Source organism: Hibiscus syriacus, unplaced genomic scaffold (assembly GCF_006381635.1).
Source record: "Hibiscus syriacus cultivar Baekdansim isolate YM2019G1 unplaced genomic scaffold, ASM638163v2 tig00111745_pilon, whole genome shotgun sequence".
Taxonomy (NCBI): Eukaryota; Viridiplantae; Streptophyta; class Magnoliopsida; order Malvales; family Malvaceae; genus Hibiscus; species Hibiscus syriacus.
In genome coordinates, this window is record NW_024063168.1 from 398,742 (window position 1) to 422,968 (window position 24,227).

Below are 24,227 nucleotides of genomic sequence, written 5' to 3' on the forward strand. Positions count from 1 at the left end.
GCATGTTGGACACAATTTGGTTCTACCGTGATAAGGGAAAGACAAGAAATTCAATGTGTGTTGGACACAAGATTTTATCTTTGCAAGTTCAAGACATGTTCAACGTAAAAGCCTATTTACAAATCTATAATTTGTAGGATTACGACATATGTGGTCATGCCCACTAACCTTTGTGAAGTGAAGAGACACATTGGTTTGAGTTTGCAGGTTGCATGTCAAAGAAAATTCCAAAAGTAATTTGCAGGTTCAAAGTAATATGCATTCTATGCAAATTTGTCTGTATTTACATGCAATCCTTGACAAAGAGATTACGTTGTACCGTGATAAGGTACGTCCGCAAGAAAAAGAAAAGGTTTTCTTGTAACCAATGGTTATTCGATGAATCAAAAAATCAATTAAAATTTTAATGTTGAATCGATAGACCACTGCATTATTTCTCTTTGCAAAACTAACATGTTAGTTGTTTGCTATCGGTGATGAGATTATATATATATATAGGCTACTTGTTGGATTTAATCTCTTAAAATTCAAGTTGTGCCTTATCTTTTGTGGTTGCGTTGACCCAAAGATCAAAGGTCAAAGTCTGGTTGGCAGCGATGAAATTAATATCAAGAATTCAAGAAAAATGTTGATTTCTACTTAAGCTTTGAATAAAGTTCAATTGTGTCGGCAGTCGTGAGCCACAACGAAAAACTTATGAAATCCTATTCATGTTGAATATGATCAAATATAAAATGATCCTTCTATTATTAGAGAGAATGAGGTAAATATTGTTACCACATTTACTATTGTCTAATTTTAGAGTATTTTGACTTTCGATGTCAGAACTACATCCTGAATGGATTGTCAAATACACTATATGAAATGTATAATATCCATAAGAGTGCTAAAGAATTATGAATTACATTTGGTTATGAATACGAAAAGAAAGATGATGGCACTAAGAAATTCTACTAGAAAGTTCTGGGTTGTCACATGACATGTGGGGGGAGTTGTTTTATAAGTTAATTACCTTTTAAATAAGGTACCCCACAAGAAAACGAACAAGACTCCATATAGATTATGGAAAAGCAAAATACCTTCCTACAACTACTTCAAAATTATTTGTAGTCATATCTTTTAAAGACACCCCTACACTTTTAAGTAGTTGAATGGTTACAAATAATTTTGAAGTATATTCTTGAATGGTATAGTCTTTAAAAAGTATGGCTACAAATAATTTTGAAGTATATTCTTGAATGGTTAAAATATGTGCCCAAATTATGCATATATTGCGATAACCAAGCAACATTTGGTAGATCACATAATATATTGTATTAGGTAAGTCGACATATACATCGTCGACATAATATCATTAGACAACTAATCTCAATTAAAGTCACCTCTATTGATTTGTAAGATCAAAACATAACATTATGATCCTCTAACTAAATGGTTGAATTGAGATCAAGTTGATAAAACATCGAAAGGAATGTGACTAAAGCCCATGAATATTTAAAGCGTTATGTGAATGAAAATCAACCTAGTTGACACGAGATTCCAAAATCTAGGTTCAATCGAACAACCTACTTGCATAGACCTTACGAGGTCATTGTGGGGGGTTTTTATCCCAAATCCATTCTTATGATGAAAACAATGGCTAAATTGTGGAAAAGGTTAAGCCATGCTTTTAATGACCACTATGTGTTTCGATAAGTCAAACAACATAAGTCACTTATGTGAGAGAGAAGTGGAGCCGTGTTAAGAAGACTATTTGGGCATAGTTCTCTAAGCTCTTGCAGAATCAGGAGATGTCTACGACTATATGAACATAACCATGAGAACCAAATTCTTGTCAGGGAGATATTTGTGTTAAGTATGTCATCGCTTACACAAATGGCAAGAAATTTCAAAGACATCACATCTACTGGACAACTAGTAAGGTAAACATATTTTCACAAGGGAAGGTTCAAAGGGGGACACCTATCTATCCTACGCAAATATGGAACGTAGTATCTATCACCACATCGAACCAATGTTTGAAATCATCAATTTAATTCATGTGGGAGATTGTTAGAAAAAATAATAAATTAATTGAATAAAATTGATGCTCTTTATAATAAGTGGTGTCACTTGGTGAATAGACTTATTTTTTGATTTAAAGTTGCATCGATTCAATTATATCTATTAACTTTTCAACAAATCTCTTCATCAAATGGTCTTAACTCTTCATCAAAAGGTCACAACCTTTTGATTAATTTCCTCTCCTCTATATATAGGCTAGTTAAGGCACAAATCTTAGAAATTCCTTCTAGACCTGTTCTGTCCGGTGATAGAGAAAGTCAAGATTATGTTCGACTGATCACTACGGTTGTTCTTACTATTGTGATCGTTTGTTGTTGTATCCTAGGAGATCGATGTCCAACGTTACTCAAAGCACCGAGGAGAAAGCGAATCTATCTTAAGGAGACTGTTCATAGAGGCCTTAAAAATGCTTCTTTTGTTTGTCTGAGTCTACTCATTCAATTCTATATCTACAAACGAGTAACCAATTTTGTAACACCCTAACCCGTACCCGACCCGGATACGAGTCCGAGGTGTCACATTGACTTTTCAAAACCTTTACTTGCACAAAATAGCAAAGACATTTGAACTTATTTTAAGAAAATAAGATCATATATTGTTCAATTGTGTTTGGTATAAAATTTTGAAAACAAAAGCGTATTTATGAACAGTAAAATACGGTATGAACAGTATCCAAAATGTTAAAATTTCCATATTACAAATAGGGAACAAATACCATTTACATATATATATATATATATATATATATATATATATATATATATATATATATATATATATATATAATTCGATCAGAGCGTATCCAATACAAATCCTTTATTTATTACAAGCCAACTGAATTCTTTCTAATAAAATACATATAATTCGATCTACATTTCTGATCTGATCTTTGGTAAGGAGAACTGACCTGTCTTGTTACTCTTTGTTTCTCCTTTCGCTTTTCATACCTACGTGTGAAACAATCACACGCTAAGTCGATGACTTAGTGAGGCATATAAACATATAATGGAAACTTATCTTCTAACAGTGCATAATCATTTAACATCATCATATCAAACAGAATCATATACCTTTGCATGTAATAAATACACTCATGCACATATATCATCCTACAATACCATACATTTTACCAATCAATACACACTTCATCATATAAATCATATCACATTTCATATCATTAAAAGTATATACATAACATTCATTGTTATTTCTTTATTTCGCCCATGTACACTATTGAGAACAGAGGTATGTGAGTACATTGAGGTTGTGCACTAATGCTGTCACCACAGCTCGTATAAATTCCCTCATGGGGCACCGAACATTTGTTCAATATTAGTCCCGAAGAACTGCTATATATGTCCCGTAGGACCACTACGTCCCGAAAGACTACAATACCCTCGACTTTTGGCATGCCAACTACACCTATAGCTCTCATATCATATAACATGGGCATTATCATTTATAACATTTCATATCACTTGTTCTTTCTCTTCTGTCACATACCACATGTATGTGTAACCATATATCTCATATCATATCACATGTGTCATCAGTACATGTATTCACGTAGATCGTTTCATATGGCTTATATCATCTCTCATTTCACATATTCATATAGGCACGTAGTTCACTTACACGTAAAACATTTTCATATGATTCACATTCACATGTCACATGTCACATAGTTTACATCTTATTCTTATGTCTTCTCATAGACATATATTCATATGTTCACATCACTTGTATCATATAACCATGTAATATCATAACTCATTCTCATATGGTTTGTATATGATTCTTGTTATATAACTCATATCACACATAAGTTCATATTATGTAGCATATACCAAATATACCTGTAATCACATAGATCGTATCATTTTTTCATGCATTCATATAAACACGTATATCATATTTTGTTCACATATGTTCATATATATATATCACATAGCACTTAGGATAACATATAACTTATACATGTATCCATATACATACTTTCATATAATTCGATTATCAATGTCCTATAACTTCTCATAGTTTTACATAATCACTTATTTCACATTAAATATATATATTCTAATTTCATATATTTACTTAATTCAATTTCACATATCTTATTACCTATATATATATTCTCATAACTTATCATCACATAGTTTCCATAGCATTTTCCTATAGCTTCATAAGTCTTTACCATATGACTCATATATTATATGTTCTTTCAATCTCATAACTTTTCCCCATATAACTTATCTTACATGTTCGTATAGTCACTTCTGTCAATGTCTCCTAGTTTATATATTATTCTCATATTGTACTATAGATCAATGTTATTTAACTTATCCCACTTTTCATCTAATCGTATAAGTTGGTTAGACCAATTCTGATATATATATATATATATATATATATATATATCTTACTCATATAATTTATATCATTTCTCTTGTTATCACATAAATCCTTGCTATTTTACATAGTTCGTGATTCTATAGTCACTTATAATAGCATGTGTCTATCTTATCTTATCTCATATCATATAATTCTTTAACTTTTGCCTTATATCACATATTTATATTATACAACTTATATAATCACATCCACTACTTAAACCAGTTCACATAGCTCGTCACACTAATATGTGTTCACTCAATTCAGGTAACATATACAATAAGTATAACACATGTACCCATTTTCGTGTACTCATGCAAACATAAGAATCACAATTCAAATAACATTTTAGGACTCACTTCTTACCATAGTAACTCCATTATTGGCTCATTGCAAGCCAATGTTCGTTCAATAATATAAGTACAATTAAAATTGCACTCACCTTAGCCTTGCTTTGATTCAATCCCAGTCCTTTGATTATTCCGAAAACTTGTTTAGGCTCAATATCTACATAATATAACATTTCAAAACAACCATCAGAAGCCTAAACCTTAAACTTGATGTTAATAACTTAAGCTAGTTTTACGAACCATAATTTCATTTTCCATTTAGGGGGGAATCGATTCCCCCCCAGGGGGAATCAGTACCCCCTGAACATACTGGATTTTTTCGTTCAAGGGGGAATCGATGCCCCTTTATAGGGTATCGGTTCCCTCTGCCCAGAAATTGTATTTTAAGCCCGAAAATCATCAATTCTTCAATCAATTCTTCTATTTTAAATCCCTATCATGCCATTAAACTCAACTACCATCACTTAAACCAACTTATATCCATAAAAACCATCTTTAATCTCAAAATCCTATCCCTCATATGAATTTCAATAATCATACCAAATTTTCATCATGTTCTAATTTCAATTCTATCACTTCATATTCCTTAATTAGCATGATGACAAGTCAAATTTAACTTCAAATTCAACTTATCAACTCTTTTCCATAATTTCTTATAAAAACTCATTTTCTTTAATCTCTTACAACTTCTTCATCCTTTGATTATAAGACAACTTAAGCTTTCCTTAAGCTTAGTTATCATCTAATAATCAAAACTCAACCTTTAATTCAACAAATAATCAACAAAATAGAAAACCCTTACCTTTGCCTAGCTTCCACGGGAGAAAGAAGATGAAGAAGGAAGAAGAGTTTGTAGATAACTCTTCCCCACCCCACGATAATCATTCATATAATTGGGGAAAAATATATTTCATGCTAAACGACTATTTTGCCCTTTAATTCTTTGGATAATTACTATAAACTTTTAGGAAATATTTTCAATTAAATCATTAAACTATTCAACTTTTCCACTTTAATCAACAAATTCCAAATTCCTTATAATTTAGTCACTAACTCGTAGTTTGGGATGTTACAAATTTCATTTCTCTACTTTAATTCTTTATTTATTTTGATTCGTTTGATTGGCATAATAATATTTACTTATTTTATTTCTCGGATTAACATTTTGTCAAACAACAACTAGCAGATATTGGCAACAATAATGAGTGATGGCCAAAACTTTACATGGATTCAAAATTTATATTTTATAAAAAAATATTAGGAGTTAAATAGTATTTTATGTAAAGTTTAAGGTTAGATTAGTATTCTATTTAAAATTTAAGAATTAATTAAAATTTAGTCATTTTTATTAATGTGGCATATCAACAAAGCAACGTGAGTTAATGACACATTGATCAAAATAAGACGGACAAAAAACAAAAGTAAATAATTTTTTTCGGACAAAAATTTAAAGAAATTAAAATTCTTTATTTTCAACTAATGATCAAAATCAAATAAATCGAAAATATAAGAATCACTTATATACTTTACACTTAGTTTTTTTAGAGAGTAAATAGATGAAATTAGTAATTATACCCGAAGTGCATAATACGTAATTTTAGTGAATATGTCACAAATCCAAGCGGAAAACACATAATGCGTCATCTCTCCTTTTCTATTTTCTTAAAGGATACTGTATTTTTAATTAATTATTGATATTTAATCTATTAAATTATTAATTTAGAATGAATATTACAGAGAATATAACGATCTCCCATATTCAATTTATTTTATTTATAAATATTAAAATTTAAACCCTTTACTTTACTTAAGATGCCTGATATTTGTTAATTGGTAGGGGCCACTGTTTTTAGTAAGAAAAAAATATCAAATTAGTCATTTGAAAGACGTAAGTGATTACGAAACCATTAGGATTATATCATTTGAAAACTCTAGAAATATCATTCGCTAGATTATTAAAATATATTATAAATGTTATACATTCATTTTCCAGCCGGCTTTTACTACATTTGCCAATAAATTAGACATAGGGTTAGGTAAAATAGATTTTTTTTTCACGAATCAACTTGTATAAATAATTAAAAAAAATTATTGTTGTTTCTAAAAGTTATGAGTTCGAGTACTTGCGGTTATAGTAGAGTGATTGAACATTCATTGTAAAATAATTTAGAGTATTCAGAACATATACTACTTTATAATCACCTTAATTTTTTTTTTATATTTTTTAAATTTGGTTTTGGAGGCAACTAGCCGGAGTGGGGCATGACACGTAAATCGTAGCCCTATAAATTCCAAGTCCCTCATCTTCCACCCACCGCATATAAATCCTACATTTTTAAATTATCAAGTAGCCATCCGGCATGGATGATTTCCATTCACTCACTGCAACTTCAACTGTTGCAATTATTGGTTTCCCACTTCTATTTCTAGTCTCTTTTCTATGGATATGGAAATCGAACACAGGCCAGAAGAAAACGGCACAGGAAGCCGGTGGAGCATGGCCAATTATTGGCCACCTACGCATCTTAGGAGGGCCGCAACCTCCTCATATAAGCTTGGCTAACATCGCCGAAAAAAGTGGAAGGATCTTCACCATCAAATTGGGAGTCCATAGAGCTCTGGTGGTGAGCAGCTGGGAGATTGCTAGAGAATGTCTCACCATTAATGACAAAGCTTTCGCCACACGTCCTAAGCTCGCAAGCACCGAACTTTTGGGTTACAACAACGCCATGATCGGCTTCGCACCTTATGGACCTTACTGGCGTCAAGTGCGTAAGTTCGCTACGGTCGAACTCCTCTCGAATCACAGGCTCGACTCACTCAAACACGTTCGTGAATCCGAGATAAAGACATCCCTGCAACAACTGTACCAGTTGTGGAACAACAAGAGAGATCCCAACACTAATAAAGTGTTTGTGGAGATGAAGAGATGGTTCAAAGATGTCACTCTTAATGTGATACTGAAAATCATCGTGGGGAAGCGAATATCGAATTCTTATGAAGGAGTTGAAACCGTGAAATGGAAGAAGTCGTTGGACGACTTGTTTGAACTGAGTGGGAGGTTCGTGGTATCTGATGCGCTGCCGTATCTGAGATGGTTGGACATAGGTGGAGACGAGAAGCTTATGAAGAAGACAGCCAGAGAATTAGACCAAGTTGTGGAGGAATGGCTACAAGAGCACAAGGAGAAGAGAGCTGCAGATGAGGCGAATAGTGAGCAAGATTTCATGGGAGTCATGCTGTCTATTCTCCGTGATGCAGACCAGCACGCTGCTGATACCATCAACAAAGCCACTAGTCTTGTACGTTCATTTCTTAAACAATTTTTATTTTTCCCCCTTTGAAATTGAACTTTTCTTTCATATTTATATAATTTTACGTATTAAGTTTAAAAATATTAAGTTTCGATAATTTACATTAATTTCATTCACTTACATTATTAATTGTTACATCTTGATCAGAGCTGTTAGTTTTAGTTAGTTCGATGTCATGGTATGTTAGTTAAAAGAATTTGATTTTTAATTTGACCCTTAAACTACTAATTTGACCTTAAAATTTAGAAAAAAAGTATCATTTTGACGCCCAAAGTTCAGATAAAATATTAATTTGATCCCTAAATTTGACAAAAATATCTCATCGTCATTATCACTCACCACCATCGCCGTTTATCAACATCGACCATCATTGTCACCGACTATTGTTGTCTATCCCTCCATACCTAGGTGAATTATAAGATTTTAGATCCAACCGTTGGTGGCAATGACGACGGTGGTGTTGCGTGACTGTCGATGATAGAAGACTTTGGTCGAATTCATGAGTCAAATTGATATTTTATCTAAAGTTTAGAGTTTAAACTAATATTATTTCAGAAGTTTATGATCAAATTAGTATTCTATTTAAAGTTCAGGGGTTAAATTAAAAATTAATCCCCTTTTGACTAGCATGCAACGTCATCAAACTAACATGAGTTAATGACACAATGAGCAAAATGTAACAATTGATAATATAAGTGACAAAATCTTAATAAATCGACAACAAAGTGATCAAATCTTAATAATTTTTAAATTTGCAAAAATGTACAAATATAAAAAAGATAACCCTTTAAAAAATATTCATATATATATTTTTTACATATTCGTTACGGTACATGATATGACAGGCTCTAATCTTAGCGGCGGAAGATACGACGTCGATAACAATGACTTGGGCTTTGTCTTTATTACTCAATAACCGTGATGCGTTGAACAAGGTCCAAGAAGAACTCGACATCCATGTCGGTAAGAACAGGCTGTTGGTTACAGAATCAGACACCAACAACTTAGTTTACCTTCAATCCGTGATCAAGGAAACGCTGCGTTTGTACCCTGCCGTTCCTCTCTCTGTGATCCATGAAGCAATTGAAGATTGCACGGTCGATGGATACCATGTTCCGGCCGGCACTTGGCTTATTCTCAACCTCCAAAAGATTCAATGCGATCCACTCATCTGGGAAAACCCTTTGGAATTCCGACCTGGGAGGTTTATGACCACCCACAGAGATATTGATGTGAGGGGACAAAATTTTGAACTGATTCCTTTCGGCAGTGGTAGAAGAATGTGCCCTGGGGTTTCGTTTGCGCTTCAGATATTGCACCTTGCACTGGCCAATCTGTTGCATTGGTTCGACTTTGAAACGCCAGCAGGTGATGCCGTTGACATGCGTGAAGGGCCGGGATTGACCAGTCCTAAAGCAACTCCACTGGATGTTCTTATAACTCCTCGCCTTCCTGCTTTTGTTTACCACACCACTGTGTAATTGGTATTCTTAAGTTTGACCTATACAACAACAACAAAACCTTATTCCCATATGTAATGGGGTAAGGGGAGGTACGGTAGTAGGCTGCCCTCAACGCCAGGTTGAGAGTAGTTTTCCTGAAAGACCTCTGACAGTCAGAAAATTAAAAACAAAGATAGAATACAATGCATGTATAAATAAATAAATACATAATTGAGCAGTCTTCATATGCAGTCATTATATGCGCGTCTGTAGTGGAAAGAATAGGGTAAATCATGTGTTTAGTACTTAAACTGTTGGTTTTAATCCGTTTTATAGTACCTAAAGTTTTAATTTTTTTCAAATCATACATAAAGTTTATTTTTTTAATATCACGTCGTTAAAAACTTTATTTTTTACTTTATTTTAGTACCCTTTCAAACTTTAACGTTTAAGTTTTGAAAAGATTGAAAGTTTAGGTACTAAAACGGACTAGTTTAGGTACTATACGCGTTAAATTTTTAACGGCGGGGTACTAAAATGAAATAAAAAACTAAACGTTAGGTATGATTTTGAAAAAAATTAAAATTTTAAGTACTAAAACATATCAAAACTAATGGTTTAGATATTAAATACATAATTTACCCAAAATAATAATAAGCTTATATAAAAAAAAATTAGACTCTAAATTTTACCACTTTATTCACAGGTTCAATGGGTGGATTAATTCTTAGGTAGCGTTTGGTTCGCTGAAATGTTTATGAGGGAATTGTAATATGTGAATGAATTGGAATCTATCAGGAATTGGAATCCAATTCCATATTCTGTTTGGTTCGCAGACATGTCAGATAAATTTGATTTTAATAATGTAAAATGACATAATTGCCCTTCTTGTTTTTTTGCTTTATTTTAGTTTATTTTACAACTTACATGTAGTAATATATTATAAAAAATTAAAAATATTAAATTTTCATTTTATTGATTGATTATTCATTTCAATAAATTATAAAAATCATGCTAATAAACATCATAAGTTAAAATCATCGCAATCAAAATATGTTAATAAGTTACCAAAAGATAGAGCAATATTTCGATACATTCTAATCGGTGTATGTTAATTAGTTACAAAAAAATATATCAAAAACTATTTTTATTCAATATATGAATTAGAAACCCGACCCAACACGACAAGAAATAATAAAAAATATTTTTATTCAATGAAAACATTGACTTAATTGAAAAAAATTATATATAGAGGGGTATTATTATAATTATTACTAAATATATAAGATAAAATTATATATTTTTTCGGGTCGGGTCCGGTTTTTTCACCCTAAACCCGAACCTGACCCGACCCAAATATCACACTTAAAAAAACCCGACCCGACTCGACCCGAATATCACACTTAAAAAACCCGACTCGAACAAAATAAAGTTTCACCCGACCCGACCCGACCCGAATATATGAATTAGAAATCCGACCCGAAATAAAAAAAAATTTATTTTTATTAAATAAAAATAGTGACTTAATTGAAACAAATTATATAGAGAGGGATATTATTGTAATTATTCTTAAATATATAAGGTAAAATTATATATATTTTCGGGTCGGTTATTTTTCACCCTAAACCCTAACTCGACCCGACCTGGATATCACACTTAAAAAAACCGACCCGACCCGACCAAAATAAAGTTTCACCTGACCCGACCCAAATATATGAATTAGAAACTCGACCCAGATTAATAAAAAAATATTTTTATTCAATATATGAATAAGTTACCAAAAGATTGATGATGGTAGTATGGTCAAATTTCAATTCCCTCCAACAAGGGAATTGAATTCCATCCATTCTTGGATGAAATTCACTTTCCCTCATTTGATAGAAAGTTGAAGCCATGATGGATTCCAATTTCCTTGGAAAACTTGAACCAAACATGGAAAAGTGGTAGAATTGGATTCTAATTTCCACCAATTCTAAGGGATTCATGCCAACCAAACGCCACCTTAAAGTATACCGTTTTTTCACTTCAGTCCTTTAACTTATTTTTTGTCCAAAGTAAGATTTAATGAAAATATTTTTTCTCATATTAGTCCTTATTTTTTTCCAATGCCATTAAAAAGGATGGACAAATGACGCCTATTAGAATGTGTCATGTGACACCGCAAGAAAATGTAACGTTAATGCTTGGAATGAATAAGTATGTTGAAAAGAAAAATATATTTGGATGAACTATAAAGAGCTCACCATTTCATTTCTTGTTGAATGTGGAGCGACAAGGCTCTCGCATGTGAGCATATGGATTAAAATCTCTGTTTGAGAAAATATGAGTTACGACGACTATCGAGTAGTGCGTGTATTAAAATTCATGACTATGAGCACATATTTTTAAGTTATATTATTATCATAAAATATGATATAGATTAGGTGACTAATTATATTATAAAGTTATAAGGTATTAGAAGTATCATGAAAATAAAAGTGTAGATAATATTAAAGTTGTATTTATAATTTAATAAGGGATTAAAGTTATAAGTTCAGACAATAATTGTTTCTTAAATCCTCAAGAAATAGATGATCTCATATTTTTTTTATCTCATGAGAGAGTTTATACTCGAGAATTCTATCTTCTTTGAAGATCACAACCAAAGAAATATTCAAAGATTTCAATCTACCAATTAGATATAGTATGCTTTTGCATTTAGTATTTATTTTTTGATGATCCGACATGATTAAATCATGGTTAAATTTTCCATGTTTATAATGACTTGGTTCTAACATATGACGTCATTATCAAATCGTGTAGAATCATTAAGAATTATTTGATTAAAATGTTTTCTTTTAGTTTCTTGATATTTCTCACAAGGGAAACATTATTGATTCTTATTATGCTCGTTTTGATGAAGTTCAAAAATTAGGATTCTATAAAAGTTTAGCCTTATTAGTATTATTTTTTTGTTTACTTTTAATTAGTGGATTTCTTAACTCTAGAAATTACTGATAATAATGACTTGTGGTTGGGGGTAATAAAGCCAATTATAGTTCTGTTTTGACATATTCTTTCTAGTGATATGCTTTGATTAAAAGCAATAGTTTAGTAATAAACCCTCTTAGTTTGTTTATACATGTTAATCAAGAAGTGAATCTAGAATTTCAACAAGGTTATTTTGAACAACTCACCGTTTAAGATGAGAAATTATTTTGAAAGAACAAACTCAACAATCTCAAAGAACAAGTGTCATTAAGAAGATCCACAAGATAAAGAAATGCTATTTAGATTATTATATTATATTTCTACAAGAAATAAGAATGATAGTGGAATGATGAAAGATTATCTAATAAACTTTCGCCATATTATAAAAGTTAAGACCTCAAAATTGTATTAATGTCATAAAAAATAGTATAAGTTCTATACAAGATAACAAATTTTGTGAACTTGTCTCATTACTTGAAGGTGTAAAAATGATTGGTTGCAAATGAATATTTAAAACCAAGATGGATGCAAAGGGTGATACTGACTAGTATAAGACATGTATTGTATCTAAAGGATATACCCAAAAAGAATGCATTAATTTTGTATCTAAAGGATATATTCTTTTATGATAATCATGATACTTATCGCTCATATTTGATCTTGAATTACAAAAGTTGGATTTCAAAATTTTGTTTCTCAATGATAACATTGATAAGATGTTTTATACGGTGTAAATAAATTATGTCTAATGATACAAAATAAGGATATACAAAATAAGAAAACCCATTTATAAGTTTAAGTATGACTCCCATTAGATGTATAACAAATTTCAACAAGTGATTATCTCGATTATTTTTTCGATGAATTTGGTTGAAAATTGTATATGCATAAGTTGAGTGAGAGTAAACCAAATAATATCGTTTGTTACTAAAGGAAACAAATTTAGTCTTGATAAGTGACCTAAAGATGATTTTGAAACCAAGGAAATGCAAAAATGTTCCTTATGCTTCAAAATAAGTAAAGAGTCTAATGCATATATTTAAAAAATTAGGTTATGAATCCTTGGATAGCAGTTAACTTGATTCATACGATGCTTTGAACAAAAAAATTTATATGATCGCATATCTGAGGTCTAGTAAGTAAGAGATCATCAAGTTTATAGACTTCGATTTATTGAAATATAGATTGTCACATAAACTGCTAATTATGGATTAATAAAAAAGATCACTAGAATTGTTTTGTGACAACGAAATTGCAATCCTCTATTTCATATACAACAAAAACACTTTAAAGTCTAAGAACACAAATATTTTGTGTTTGGTTGTTAAAGAAAAATAAGAGTTTTTCTATGTTTATAGAGAATATTGGTACAAACTCATTATTTCACGTTTACTAAGAAACTATCACCCTAGGTATTTCGTGAGCACACTGCTCATGTGGATGTAATATCATTTAAGGATATTCAGTTGTAGTAAGAGTTTGTAACTTTAAAATACTCTTTTGTTATAAACACAATTTCAGTTACTTAAGTTTAAGGATATTTATTTTAAGGTTGTTTTCTATAGAAATAAAGTTTATTTTCTTTTATCCACACTCTAGTTTTGGTAAAATTTGATCTTACTAATGTTTGAAGAGTATCAGTTGGAAATAGACCTGCATGGTTTACATTGCATGTAATTTCTATGCTACACTCCATGATTGATATATATCATTTGATTGTGATTGTATAAGTGACCATTTATGGGTCTTGTTATGATTGATATGATAAAGGCCACTTTAATCTTATATGGATATAGTTGATAGACAAAATTGTTATAGGATACCTATTGTATGATAATAAATTTTGAGCTTATAAGGTTATACATTTAACAGGAAACATATGTTGCTCAAGTGAGAGATTGTTGGATTAAAATCCATAATTATGAGCATATATTTTTAGTGCATGTTTTTATCATAAAATGTGACATAAATTAAGTGATCAATTATGTTAGAAAATCACAAGATATTAGAAATGAAAATAAAAGCGTTGATACTATTAAAGTTGTATTTACAATTTGATGAGGGGTAGAGTTAAAAATGCATAGAATAATTAATTCTTAAATCAATTATATAAAGGGGTTATGGTACCTAAGAAATAGAAGATATCATATTTTCTCTTATCTCATCAAAGAGTTTATACTCAAGAGAATTATATCTTCTTAGAAGGTCACAACCAAATGAAGACTCAAAGATTTCAACATATCAATTAAATCAGGTACGCTTCCGCATATAATATTTATTCTTGATGATTTAGCATGATTAGATCTTAGTTAAAATTTTCATGTATATAATAATCTGGTTCTAAGGGTGTGACCTGAGATGATGAGCATAGTGCTCTACCATGATTAATACATGATGTGCAAGACAAATGGTAAATAGGAGAACCCATTGTATCTAGGTAAGATAAGTTTTTATACAATAAAATACCCAATTGTTTGCATTTAATACATTATTAGTGTATGAACATATGCATCATTAATGTATGAACTTCAAAATAAATAATATTTACCATCAAGTATCTAGATCAATTGATACGAGTTTGATTCAGTTTAGTCAAAATTCCATTTTTAAGATCTCAAGAATGCAATATTTGATGTGAGAAATTTGTCGTTTTTGTTAGAAAATAACATAGATAACAATAAACACACACAATGTTAAATAAAAAAATCAAAATTTTACGTGAAAAATATAAATAAAAACAGTCGTGTATAGAGAAAGAGAAATCTCACTAATATAAAAAATAAGAATGCAAAATAATTTACGATTTTGTGTGGATTTTGATTAACTTACGTTTAACTCGTATTTCTAATATTTCTAAGATGATTACTTGACTAAAAAATACAGAATAAAATTTTTTACTTGAATTACTTTTTTTATTATAACCAAGAATCAATTGATCTAGTGGGATGAGATATTATATCCCTTAAGCAAGGTCGTTGGTTTGAATCCTGATGATTGTGAATGGAATAAACTGAGTTGAGAAAGTCGTCTTTATATTTGTGGTATCCGATCCAGATTAATAGATCAATAGATATATATAGGTGGTTATACAAAAAAAAAAAAATTCTTTTTTACTATACGTCCAAATCTAATTCCAAGTAGAGAATTCAGGTGTCCAAATCTAATTTTATTGGCCAAGAAAGAAAAACAAAACGAAATGAATGTGATTGTGAAAATGTTAACAGTACTATCGTTTGTGATTAAACTATATATTCAGAATGGTTTATAGACAAGTGTCTCAACGACCACATTAAACAACGAAAATCAGTGCAAGAATACGTAATGGCACTCTATTCTCCACCAAGTTTGATTGCTACACTATTTGTTTCTATAGTTGGTAAGTTATAGGTTCTGTTAAGACAAGGGGTGCGATCCCAGTGGTCAGGGTCCGAAACGGGAACACTTCGGAGCTTTAACGTAGTGCGGGGCAAGTGGCTCAAAAAGATTGGCCTACAGGTTGGTCCTTGTACTCCATAGCCTATATAAATTTCAAGTGTAGTAAGGGTAGCAGGTGACTCGGTGAAGGTACAATGAACATTGACATTCAGATAAACAATCACACTTTTGTCCTTAATTTCTACGTGGCGGCTTAACATTGATCTTGGAACTTGCGATTACACCTGTCTCAATGCAACTGGGTTTTTCCTTGTTTCGTCTCTTTTTTTGGTTTCTACCTTTTAGCTTTTCTATGGCATTTGAGGCAAACTTTTGTAACATAATTTTGTTCAATTCATGAATGTGGATTTCATAAGCAAATGTTTTGCCGTGTAACAACATATTTATCAAATTTTATTCTTCAAAGTTTAGTAAAATTTAGATTTGATTGAAATTTTTTGTTGAAAGAATGCTCCTGTAAGAAATCTCATAGAAGAAAATAAAAATATATTTTCAAGGTAGAGAACTTGTTCGTTGAGATAAAAAATTAATTTTTTTTGTTGAGTTTGAGTGTCTCATTGAATTTGAGATTCTGTCTCGAATTCCATGTACTTTTAGAATTCGTGTTAAGGTAGAAATCATCAAAGTTTAACTCGAAATCAATGTGACGTAAATTAACTAAGAGATAAATGAAAAAAAGTAAGAAACCTAATTTGATTATAAGTGTGAAACTTTCTTTCTTTTATTGATAAGATTTCTTCTTTATATATATATTGCAATTAAGTATCTAATTTTATAAATATATATTATGTGTTAGGGTTAAAAGTTAAACTTTTTGAACTCAATATTTGTTTAATCTAATAATGTTATGAGCTCCATAAATCTAGCATAGAAGTATTGATTTCTTTTAAAATTAAATAATAATAAAAAATTATTTGTTAGTATTCTTTTAAAAATAAAATTACTGAAAAATAAATTTATATCATAATTAAATTCGTAATTTTTTTTAGTAATTTGATACGTTTGTTGGACAAAAAGAGTTATCACAAAGTTAAGGATAGAATGAAAATATATATATATAACCTTGTATTTTTTATAAGGTGTAAATTCATAATTAGGCGTGATTTAAATGGAAATTATTTATTTATTTTTAAAAATTTGCATACAAAATAAGCTTGTATTGTTTTACAAGGTGTGGCATGCACAGTGCCCCAACAGTTGGGGCAAAGCAAAGGTTCCCTTCTTCCGATGTTGTTCGTGTAATGAACACAATGCTTTGTGTGGGTGTGGTTAACACTAGACAAATACATCGTCAGAATCAAATATGGGTGCCGTCCCACTTCAGCCATGTTCCGGCATACAGACACAAAACAAACCGTCAATGTAACATCAAGGTTAACCATACATATGACCTTCCATACATAAACATCGTCCTCTGTCACATTTACTTATCTATTAAGCATCCAAATTTTAGCAACTTGCTAACCCAGTGGTGGCTTTTTCTGTAGAACACATTGATTTCAATTGTTTATGCTTTCAACTTGAAGGTTGTTTTTAATAGACGTATTAAATAGGTTGTTTTTAATAGACGTGTTAAATTAAACTCTCCGTCATATATGTATATATTAGGATCCTCTTACACTCAATATAAAACTTTTAGTTTTACACCTTTTAAGATCGTTAGATTAAGAGAAATCAAAAGTTGATATTAACTCCTTGTTTTTTCCCCAGTGAATATCTTATTTTCTCATTTCCTACTGTTAATCTCATCATTTGATTTCTCCTCGTCTAACGGTCCTAAAAAGGTGTAAAACATTTTAGTTTTACGCTATGTAATTGGCTCCTAGTATGTGTATGTGTATGTGTATGTGTATGTGTATGTGTATGTGTATGTGTATGTGTATGTGTATGTGTATGTGTATGTGTATGTGTATGTGTATGTGTATGTGTATGTGTATGTGTATGTGTATGTGTATGTGTATGTGTATGTGTATGTGTATGTGTATGTGTATGTGTATGTGTATGTGTATGTATGTGTATGTGTATGTGTATGTGTATGTGTATGTGTATGTGTATGTGTATGTGTATGTATTGTATGTGTATGTGTATGTGTATGTGTGTGTATGTGTATGTGTATGTGTATGTGTATGTGTATGTGTATGTGTATGTGTATGTGTATGTGTATGTGTATGTGTATGTGTATGTGTATGTGTATGTGTATGTGTATGTGTATGTGTATGTGTATGTGTATGTGTATGTGTATGTGTATGTGTATGTGTATGTGTATGTGTATGTGTATGTGTATATGTATATGAGTTAGGATCGGCAAAATTTTCGAGATAATGTTCTCGAATTTTTTATTTAACGATATAACGTACTCCCAAGATTAATTGCTCAAATAGGGCGAATTGCACAGTGTTGGCCGTAGGTCGCCAAGCCTTCCGGGCGACCTACGGCGTGGCAGCTTCCCAGCATAGGTCGCCATGCACTCCGGGCGACCTTGTAGGTCGCCATGCACTCCTGGCGACCTTGTAGGTCGCCATGCACTCCTGGCGACCTTGTAGGTCGCCATGCACTCCTGGTGACCTTGTAGGTCGCCATGCACTCCTCCTGCTCCTCGCGTGATTCCTCTTTCCCTCGGATGCCCTCGCATAGCTCGTTCGAATGGCCTCGGTTAGATGCCCTCGGTCGGATGGCTTCGGATGCCCAACGTGTTGGAACGTGCATGACACATGCAATCTCTCTCATAGCTCGCCGGGAAGACATGGCGACCTAGTAGGTCGCCCGGATGGCATGGCGACCTACAACCAACACTGTAGATTTCACCCTATTTGAGCAATTAATCTGAAGAGTGCATTATCTCGTGAATTAATTTATTCGAGAACGTTATCTCGAGAGTTTAGCCGTTAGGATCCACTTAGACTTAGTGTAAAACTTTTAGTTTTACACCCTTTTAGGATTATTGGATTAGGAGAAACCAAATGCTAAGATTAACTCCTTGTTATCTTTTTCAGTGAATATTTTCTCATTTTCTACTATTAATCTCATGTTCTACCCTTTAGTTTTACATATTTTTAGGACCATTAGACGAGAGAAATTAAAGGTTGAGATTAACATTAGAAAATGAGAAGATATTCACTGGAAAAAACAATGAGTTAATCTCAGCCTTTGATTTCCTTCAATCCAATGGTCCTAAAAAGGTATAAAACTAAAAATATTTTACACATTACATACATACATGCATAATCCACTTACACCCAATGTACGTAAAAAAAATATATTTATTTATTGTTTATAAATTTTAATTAATCTACGCCATTTATTTATTTAAATCTAATGGCTATAAAATTTGTGTAAAACTTATTAGTTTTACATAGTGTAAGTGGATCATATCTCTCTCTCTCTCTCTCTCTATATATATATATATATATATATATATATATATATATATATATATTAAATCTAAGTCATTTATTTATTTAAATCTAATGACTATAAAATTAGTGTGTAACTAGATCATATCTCTAAATAGGTTAAAATTCGCTTATTGTAAAACTTTTTTTAATTTTACAGATGACTGGAAATAAAAAGCTAAGATTAATTCATATTTTTTTCTAGTGAATATCTTATTACTTCCTATTGTGAATCTCACTCATCTATTTTCACTCATCTAACACTCAACTTACGGTCCTAAATTTATGTAAATCTAAAATGTTTTACACTATATAATTGGATATATATATATATATACAAGCCTAAATTGTGAGTTATAAAACTACTAAATTAATGACATACGCACATAACATTCAAGACAAACACATGTCCACTCTGCAATTTTTTTTCTTTCTATATTTATTTATTTTATTAATCGTATCTATACTCTAAAATTTATTTGTATTCACTTTAAATATAAAACTTTTTATATTATAAGTATTAGAGATTCAAATTACGGTCACTTTTTCGATCATGACGTGTTTATTACTATTGCGGTCATATCATACGTTATTACGATTATAGCGGATGCTATTACGATTATAATAGGTATATCATAAAATAGTGCTATATTATTTCACGATCGCAGTCACGGAACGATATTTAAAACCATGTAAATATAGTGTGTCGATCCTTTTAAAAAAATTCTACATCCACCAGAGCTATGGTGACTCTTGGTGAACCCCATTTTCATCCGAACACTTGTCCGAATTTGATAGCCACATATCTGCTGTACCGTACCCATCTTGGTTCTACAATTGCAATTGCAATATATATTTGTATATATATATGAACGCATGCAATGCAACTGCAAACAGCAAATGCAACCATTTGTGTATACTCGTCAACCCTCAAATCTTTCCTGTCCACCGTTCTCTTTGTTATTTTACTATATTTAGAATTCGTTTCTTTTGATAATTGGCGTTTGGGGTTGGTTTGATTTGCAGTAATTCTCTATCTTTTCTTCTCCTCCAATTCCTCTTTTCGAATTCTTTGGGATCGGAATGAGAGACTTGGGGGGCTCAATGGTAGAAGAGGTTGATGGCATTAGGAGATCCAAGTTCGGGAAAACTATACATTCGGATCCAAACATGTCCATGGTTTCTCCTGTGGGTGAAGATGATTTATGTCTTCGTCACAGCAGCGCATCGACTAACGCTTCTGGCCCTTCCTTTTCCGAGCCGAGCAGGTCGAGCGGAGAAGGCTCGCCGATGACGATGTCGCCGTGGAACCAAACCTCTCATTTCAACAAGTCTCTCTCCATGCCTTTGGACGACGAAAATGTTCCACCCAACAGTCTCATCGGCTCTCTTACACGCGAAGAGGGCCATATTTATTCCTTAGCAGCCTCGGATGATCTGCTTTACACCGGCTCCGATAGCAAGAACATTCGTGTGTGGAAGAATCTTAAAGAGTTTACTGGTTTCAAATCAAACAGTGGATTGGTTAAGGCCATTGTGATTTCGGGGCAAAAGATTTATACGGGTCATCAAGATGGCAAGATTCGGGTTTGGAAAGTCTCTGTTAAGAAACCAGGCATTCATAAACGAGCTGGAACTTTGCCAACCCTTAAAGAGATCCTCAAAAGCTCAATCAAACCAAGCAACTACATTGAAGTGAAGCGTAAGCGCTCTTTATGGATCAGACACTCGGATGCATTATCTTGTTTGAGCTTGAATGAAGAACAAGGTCTTCTTTACTCAGCTTCATGGGACAGAACGTTTAAAGTTTGGAGAACTTCGGATTATAAATGCCTTGAATCGGTTCATGCACACGACGACGCTGTTAACTCGGTCGTTTCGAGCTCCGGAGATATGGTTTTCACGGGTTCAGCCGATGGAACCGTTAAGGTGTGGAAAAGGGAAAGGGTAAAAAGAGGAACGAAGCACACGCTGAGCCAAACTCTTTTACAACAAGAATGTGCAGTTACAGCGTTGGCAATCAACAACCCTGCATCGGTACTGTACTGCGGCTCCAGTGACGGCCTGGTTAACTTTTGGGAACTAGAAAAGGGTCTAGCCCACGGCGGGGTACTCAAAGGTCACAAACTGGCGGTTCTTTGCCTCGAGGTGGCTGGGAATTTGGTGTTCGGCGGATCAGCTGATAAAACCATATGTGTTTGGCGTAGGGACAGCAACATCCACACATGCCTCACGGTGCTAACGGGGCACACGGGGCCGGTGAAGTGCTTGGCCGCCGAAAAGGACCAAGAAGTGAGGAAGGAGCAGCGGTGGAAACTGTACAGTGGGAGCCTCGACAAGTCCGTCAAAGTGTGGAGCGTTTCGGAGTATGCTCAGATAGGGTCGGTGCAGCAAAGCCAGCAGCAGCAGGTGGTGGGATATGAAAGGGAGTCTCCGCCTTCCGCTGAGAGCTACTCGTCGGGCAGAAACTATGGGAGGTATTGAAAACAGATTCCAAATGAATTTCCGGTGATTCTGATATGAATTGCTACGTGTTCGTGATTTGTAATGAAATTTGTCTTCGACACGTGTGGAATGGAGGGAGGAAACCGGTTCGTTATAGTTTATGTTGTCGGGATGAAATCAGTTTGAGGGGTTTTCTCTGGGACCATATGTAATAAATAAAGGATAATTGTTGTGGACTTTGATGAAAACTGCATACAGATTTCTTTAATAAAATTCACTCTCTTTTCTTACACTTCTGTCTGTCAGATCTCCGGTGAGGATTATCTATATTAATCCAACAATACATAGCTGATTCAGAAATTTAATGATAAGGTCTAAAATTTTAATTTTTTTTGCTAAAAAATAATGGGATGCAATTTTTTTTCCATTTTTTAAAATATATTATACTAAATTTTATTTTATTTTTTAAATAATGGGATGCATTTGATCTTTAATGTCTTAAGTTGTTAATTTAATATATTTTGATCCCTTGTCGTTAATTACTATTAATCTAAGATAAATGTGACTTTGACAATTAAAAATAAAAAAGGTCATGTGTCGTCTTCAATTGCACAACCCTTAACAACTTATTGGCTTCTTGAATCAGTAGTGAAGCCACGTTCAGAATCGTCAGTTTCGTTGCTAACTGCAAAATCAACTCATCCAAACGAATTCGATCCTTAGACATATCAATCTCCTTTAACCTCTCATTCAAATCCTTTCCCACCGGTAGCGTCCTCATTGCCGATGAAATCGTAGCTCCTTTATGAAGAAATCTCCTGAACAAACTGTTGTCGTTGCTATTACCTCTATGATCACCTAGATCAGGGGCCATGTCGGTCGTAGCTTTGCCGACATTCTTCGAGATTCAATTTTGAACTGTTGATGAGGAAATCTGACATGTTTATGCAGATACATTTTGAGTCTCCAATCGTCAAGCTTATTGCTTCATCTTGTTTGTTGGAGTTTCTTTATGGAATATCATATCAGAAAGAAAAGAAAACGTATGGTGTCACCGTGTTTCATAGGTTTCCTAATGAACAAAATGATTGTATTAAAAGGTCAGGTATTTAACAATGACATTCGAGTGGTAATAAATTGTTACATCTTCTTATTAATAATTTTAGGGTGGGAAAACCTCTCGGTGCATGATAGAGGGTCTGTTGGCCACCGGTGTTTTTCGTCTTTCTTTAGTCGATTTTCTTGGTTTTGATCGATTTTTTCTTCTGGTGGTGAGTGGATGTGTTCGGACGATGGGGCGTGCTCGAGTAGGATGAATTGGAGGTAGTTGTTTAAAGCCCCTAAAGATATTTCTCTCTATTTTTTTCGTCGCTAGTGGGGGATAGTGTGGTTAGGATTAAGTCGTCGACCGAGGTCTTTGAGGCGGGCGCGCAAGTCTGGAAGAATTCGTTGGTTGCTCAATTCTGGGTAAGCCTCATAATTTCACCTCTGTTCAAAGAATGATTCAATCGATTTGGGGTAGGTTTGGGGGAAGTTGTGGTAAATTCTATTAGTAGTGAATTATTTCTATTTAAATTTCCTAATTCTGAATGTGAGTGGGTTCTTACAAACAGACCTTAGCATATTCATAACAAGCCCATTATTTTGAGGAGATAGGAGCGAAATATAAAGTCCCTTGAGTTTAATATGGAAATGATTCTAATTTGGGTTCATTTGAATAGTATACCTTTAGAGTTATTTACTGGTTTGGGTATGAGCCATATAGCTAATGCCTTGGGTACTCCATTGTACATGGATGAGTTCACTACTTGAATGCATAGATTAGTGTTCGCTAAAGTTTACGTGGAGATGGCTTTTGATTTAAGTATGCCTAAGTTCATCAATGTGCAATTAAGTGATGGGTCTGTAACTTCAATTGAGGTTGTGGTTCCTTGATCTCCCCCTCCCCCCGGTTGTTTCTTTTGTGGTGTTTTTGGGCATAATGATAAGAGTTGTGGGACTAAAAATTCTAGCCAGCAAGTTTGGGTTCCAAAGAAACCTGCTGCTTCTAGTTCGGAGGTTGTTGTTGAGGTGAATCCTAATCTTAATGATAAGGTTGAGGTGGTTGGGTCTGTGGAGCAAACTGATCGTTGTGAGTATTTTTCTAAGTGTGAACCTAGTGTTATCGTTCAAGTTAGTACTGCTATTCCTATTGTTAGTGTAGAGCTTGTTGGAAACATTAATGATCCTATTGGGAGTGTTGTGGATAAGGTAACTCTTAGTGGAAAAGGGAAGCAAGTTGTTAACCAGTTAGTTTTATCTCCTGTCGAGCCTTGACAAGGTAGAGAGGTTGCCAAAAATGTTGTTTTAATGCAGGGTTTGAAGAACAATAAAAGGAATGCTCGTAATGGTAGGAAGATTGGTAGTCCCTCTTCTCTATCTTGT

The 24,227-nt window shown here is 32.8% G+C and overlaps 2 protein-coding genes across 2 annotated transcripts; both read left to right on the forward strand.

Annotated features, from left to right (window-relative positions):
• The first annotated feature begins 7,134 nt into the window (after positions 1-7,134).
• LOC120169030 (cytochrome P450 CYP82D47-like) lies at positions 7,135-9,673 on the forward strand. The gene is made up of 2 exons (XM_039177264.1): positions 7,135-8,107; positions 8,965-9,673. Exons 1-2 carry the CDS (start codon positions 7,166-7,168, stop codon positions 9,598-9,600), a joined length of 1,578 nt encoding a protein of 525 aa, XP_039033195.1. The 5' UTR covers positions 7,135-7,165; the 3' UTR covers positions 9,601-9,673.
• A 10,579-nt stretch (positions 9,674-20,252) lies between these two features.
• Positions 20,253-22,095, forward strand: LOC120169031 (protein JINGUBANG-like). The gene has a single exon (XM_039177265.1). The coding sequence runs from the start codon at positions 20,442-20,444 to the stop codon at positions 21,840-21,842; it is 1,401 nt and encodes a 466-aa protein (XP_039033196.1). The 5' UTR covers positions 20,253-20,441; the 3' UTR covers positions 21,843-22,095.
• The last annotated feature ends 2,132 nt before the right edge of the window (positions 22,096-24,227 follow it).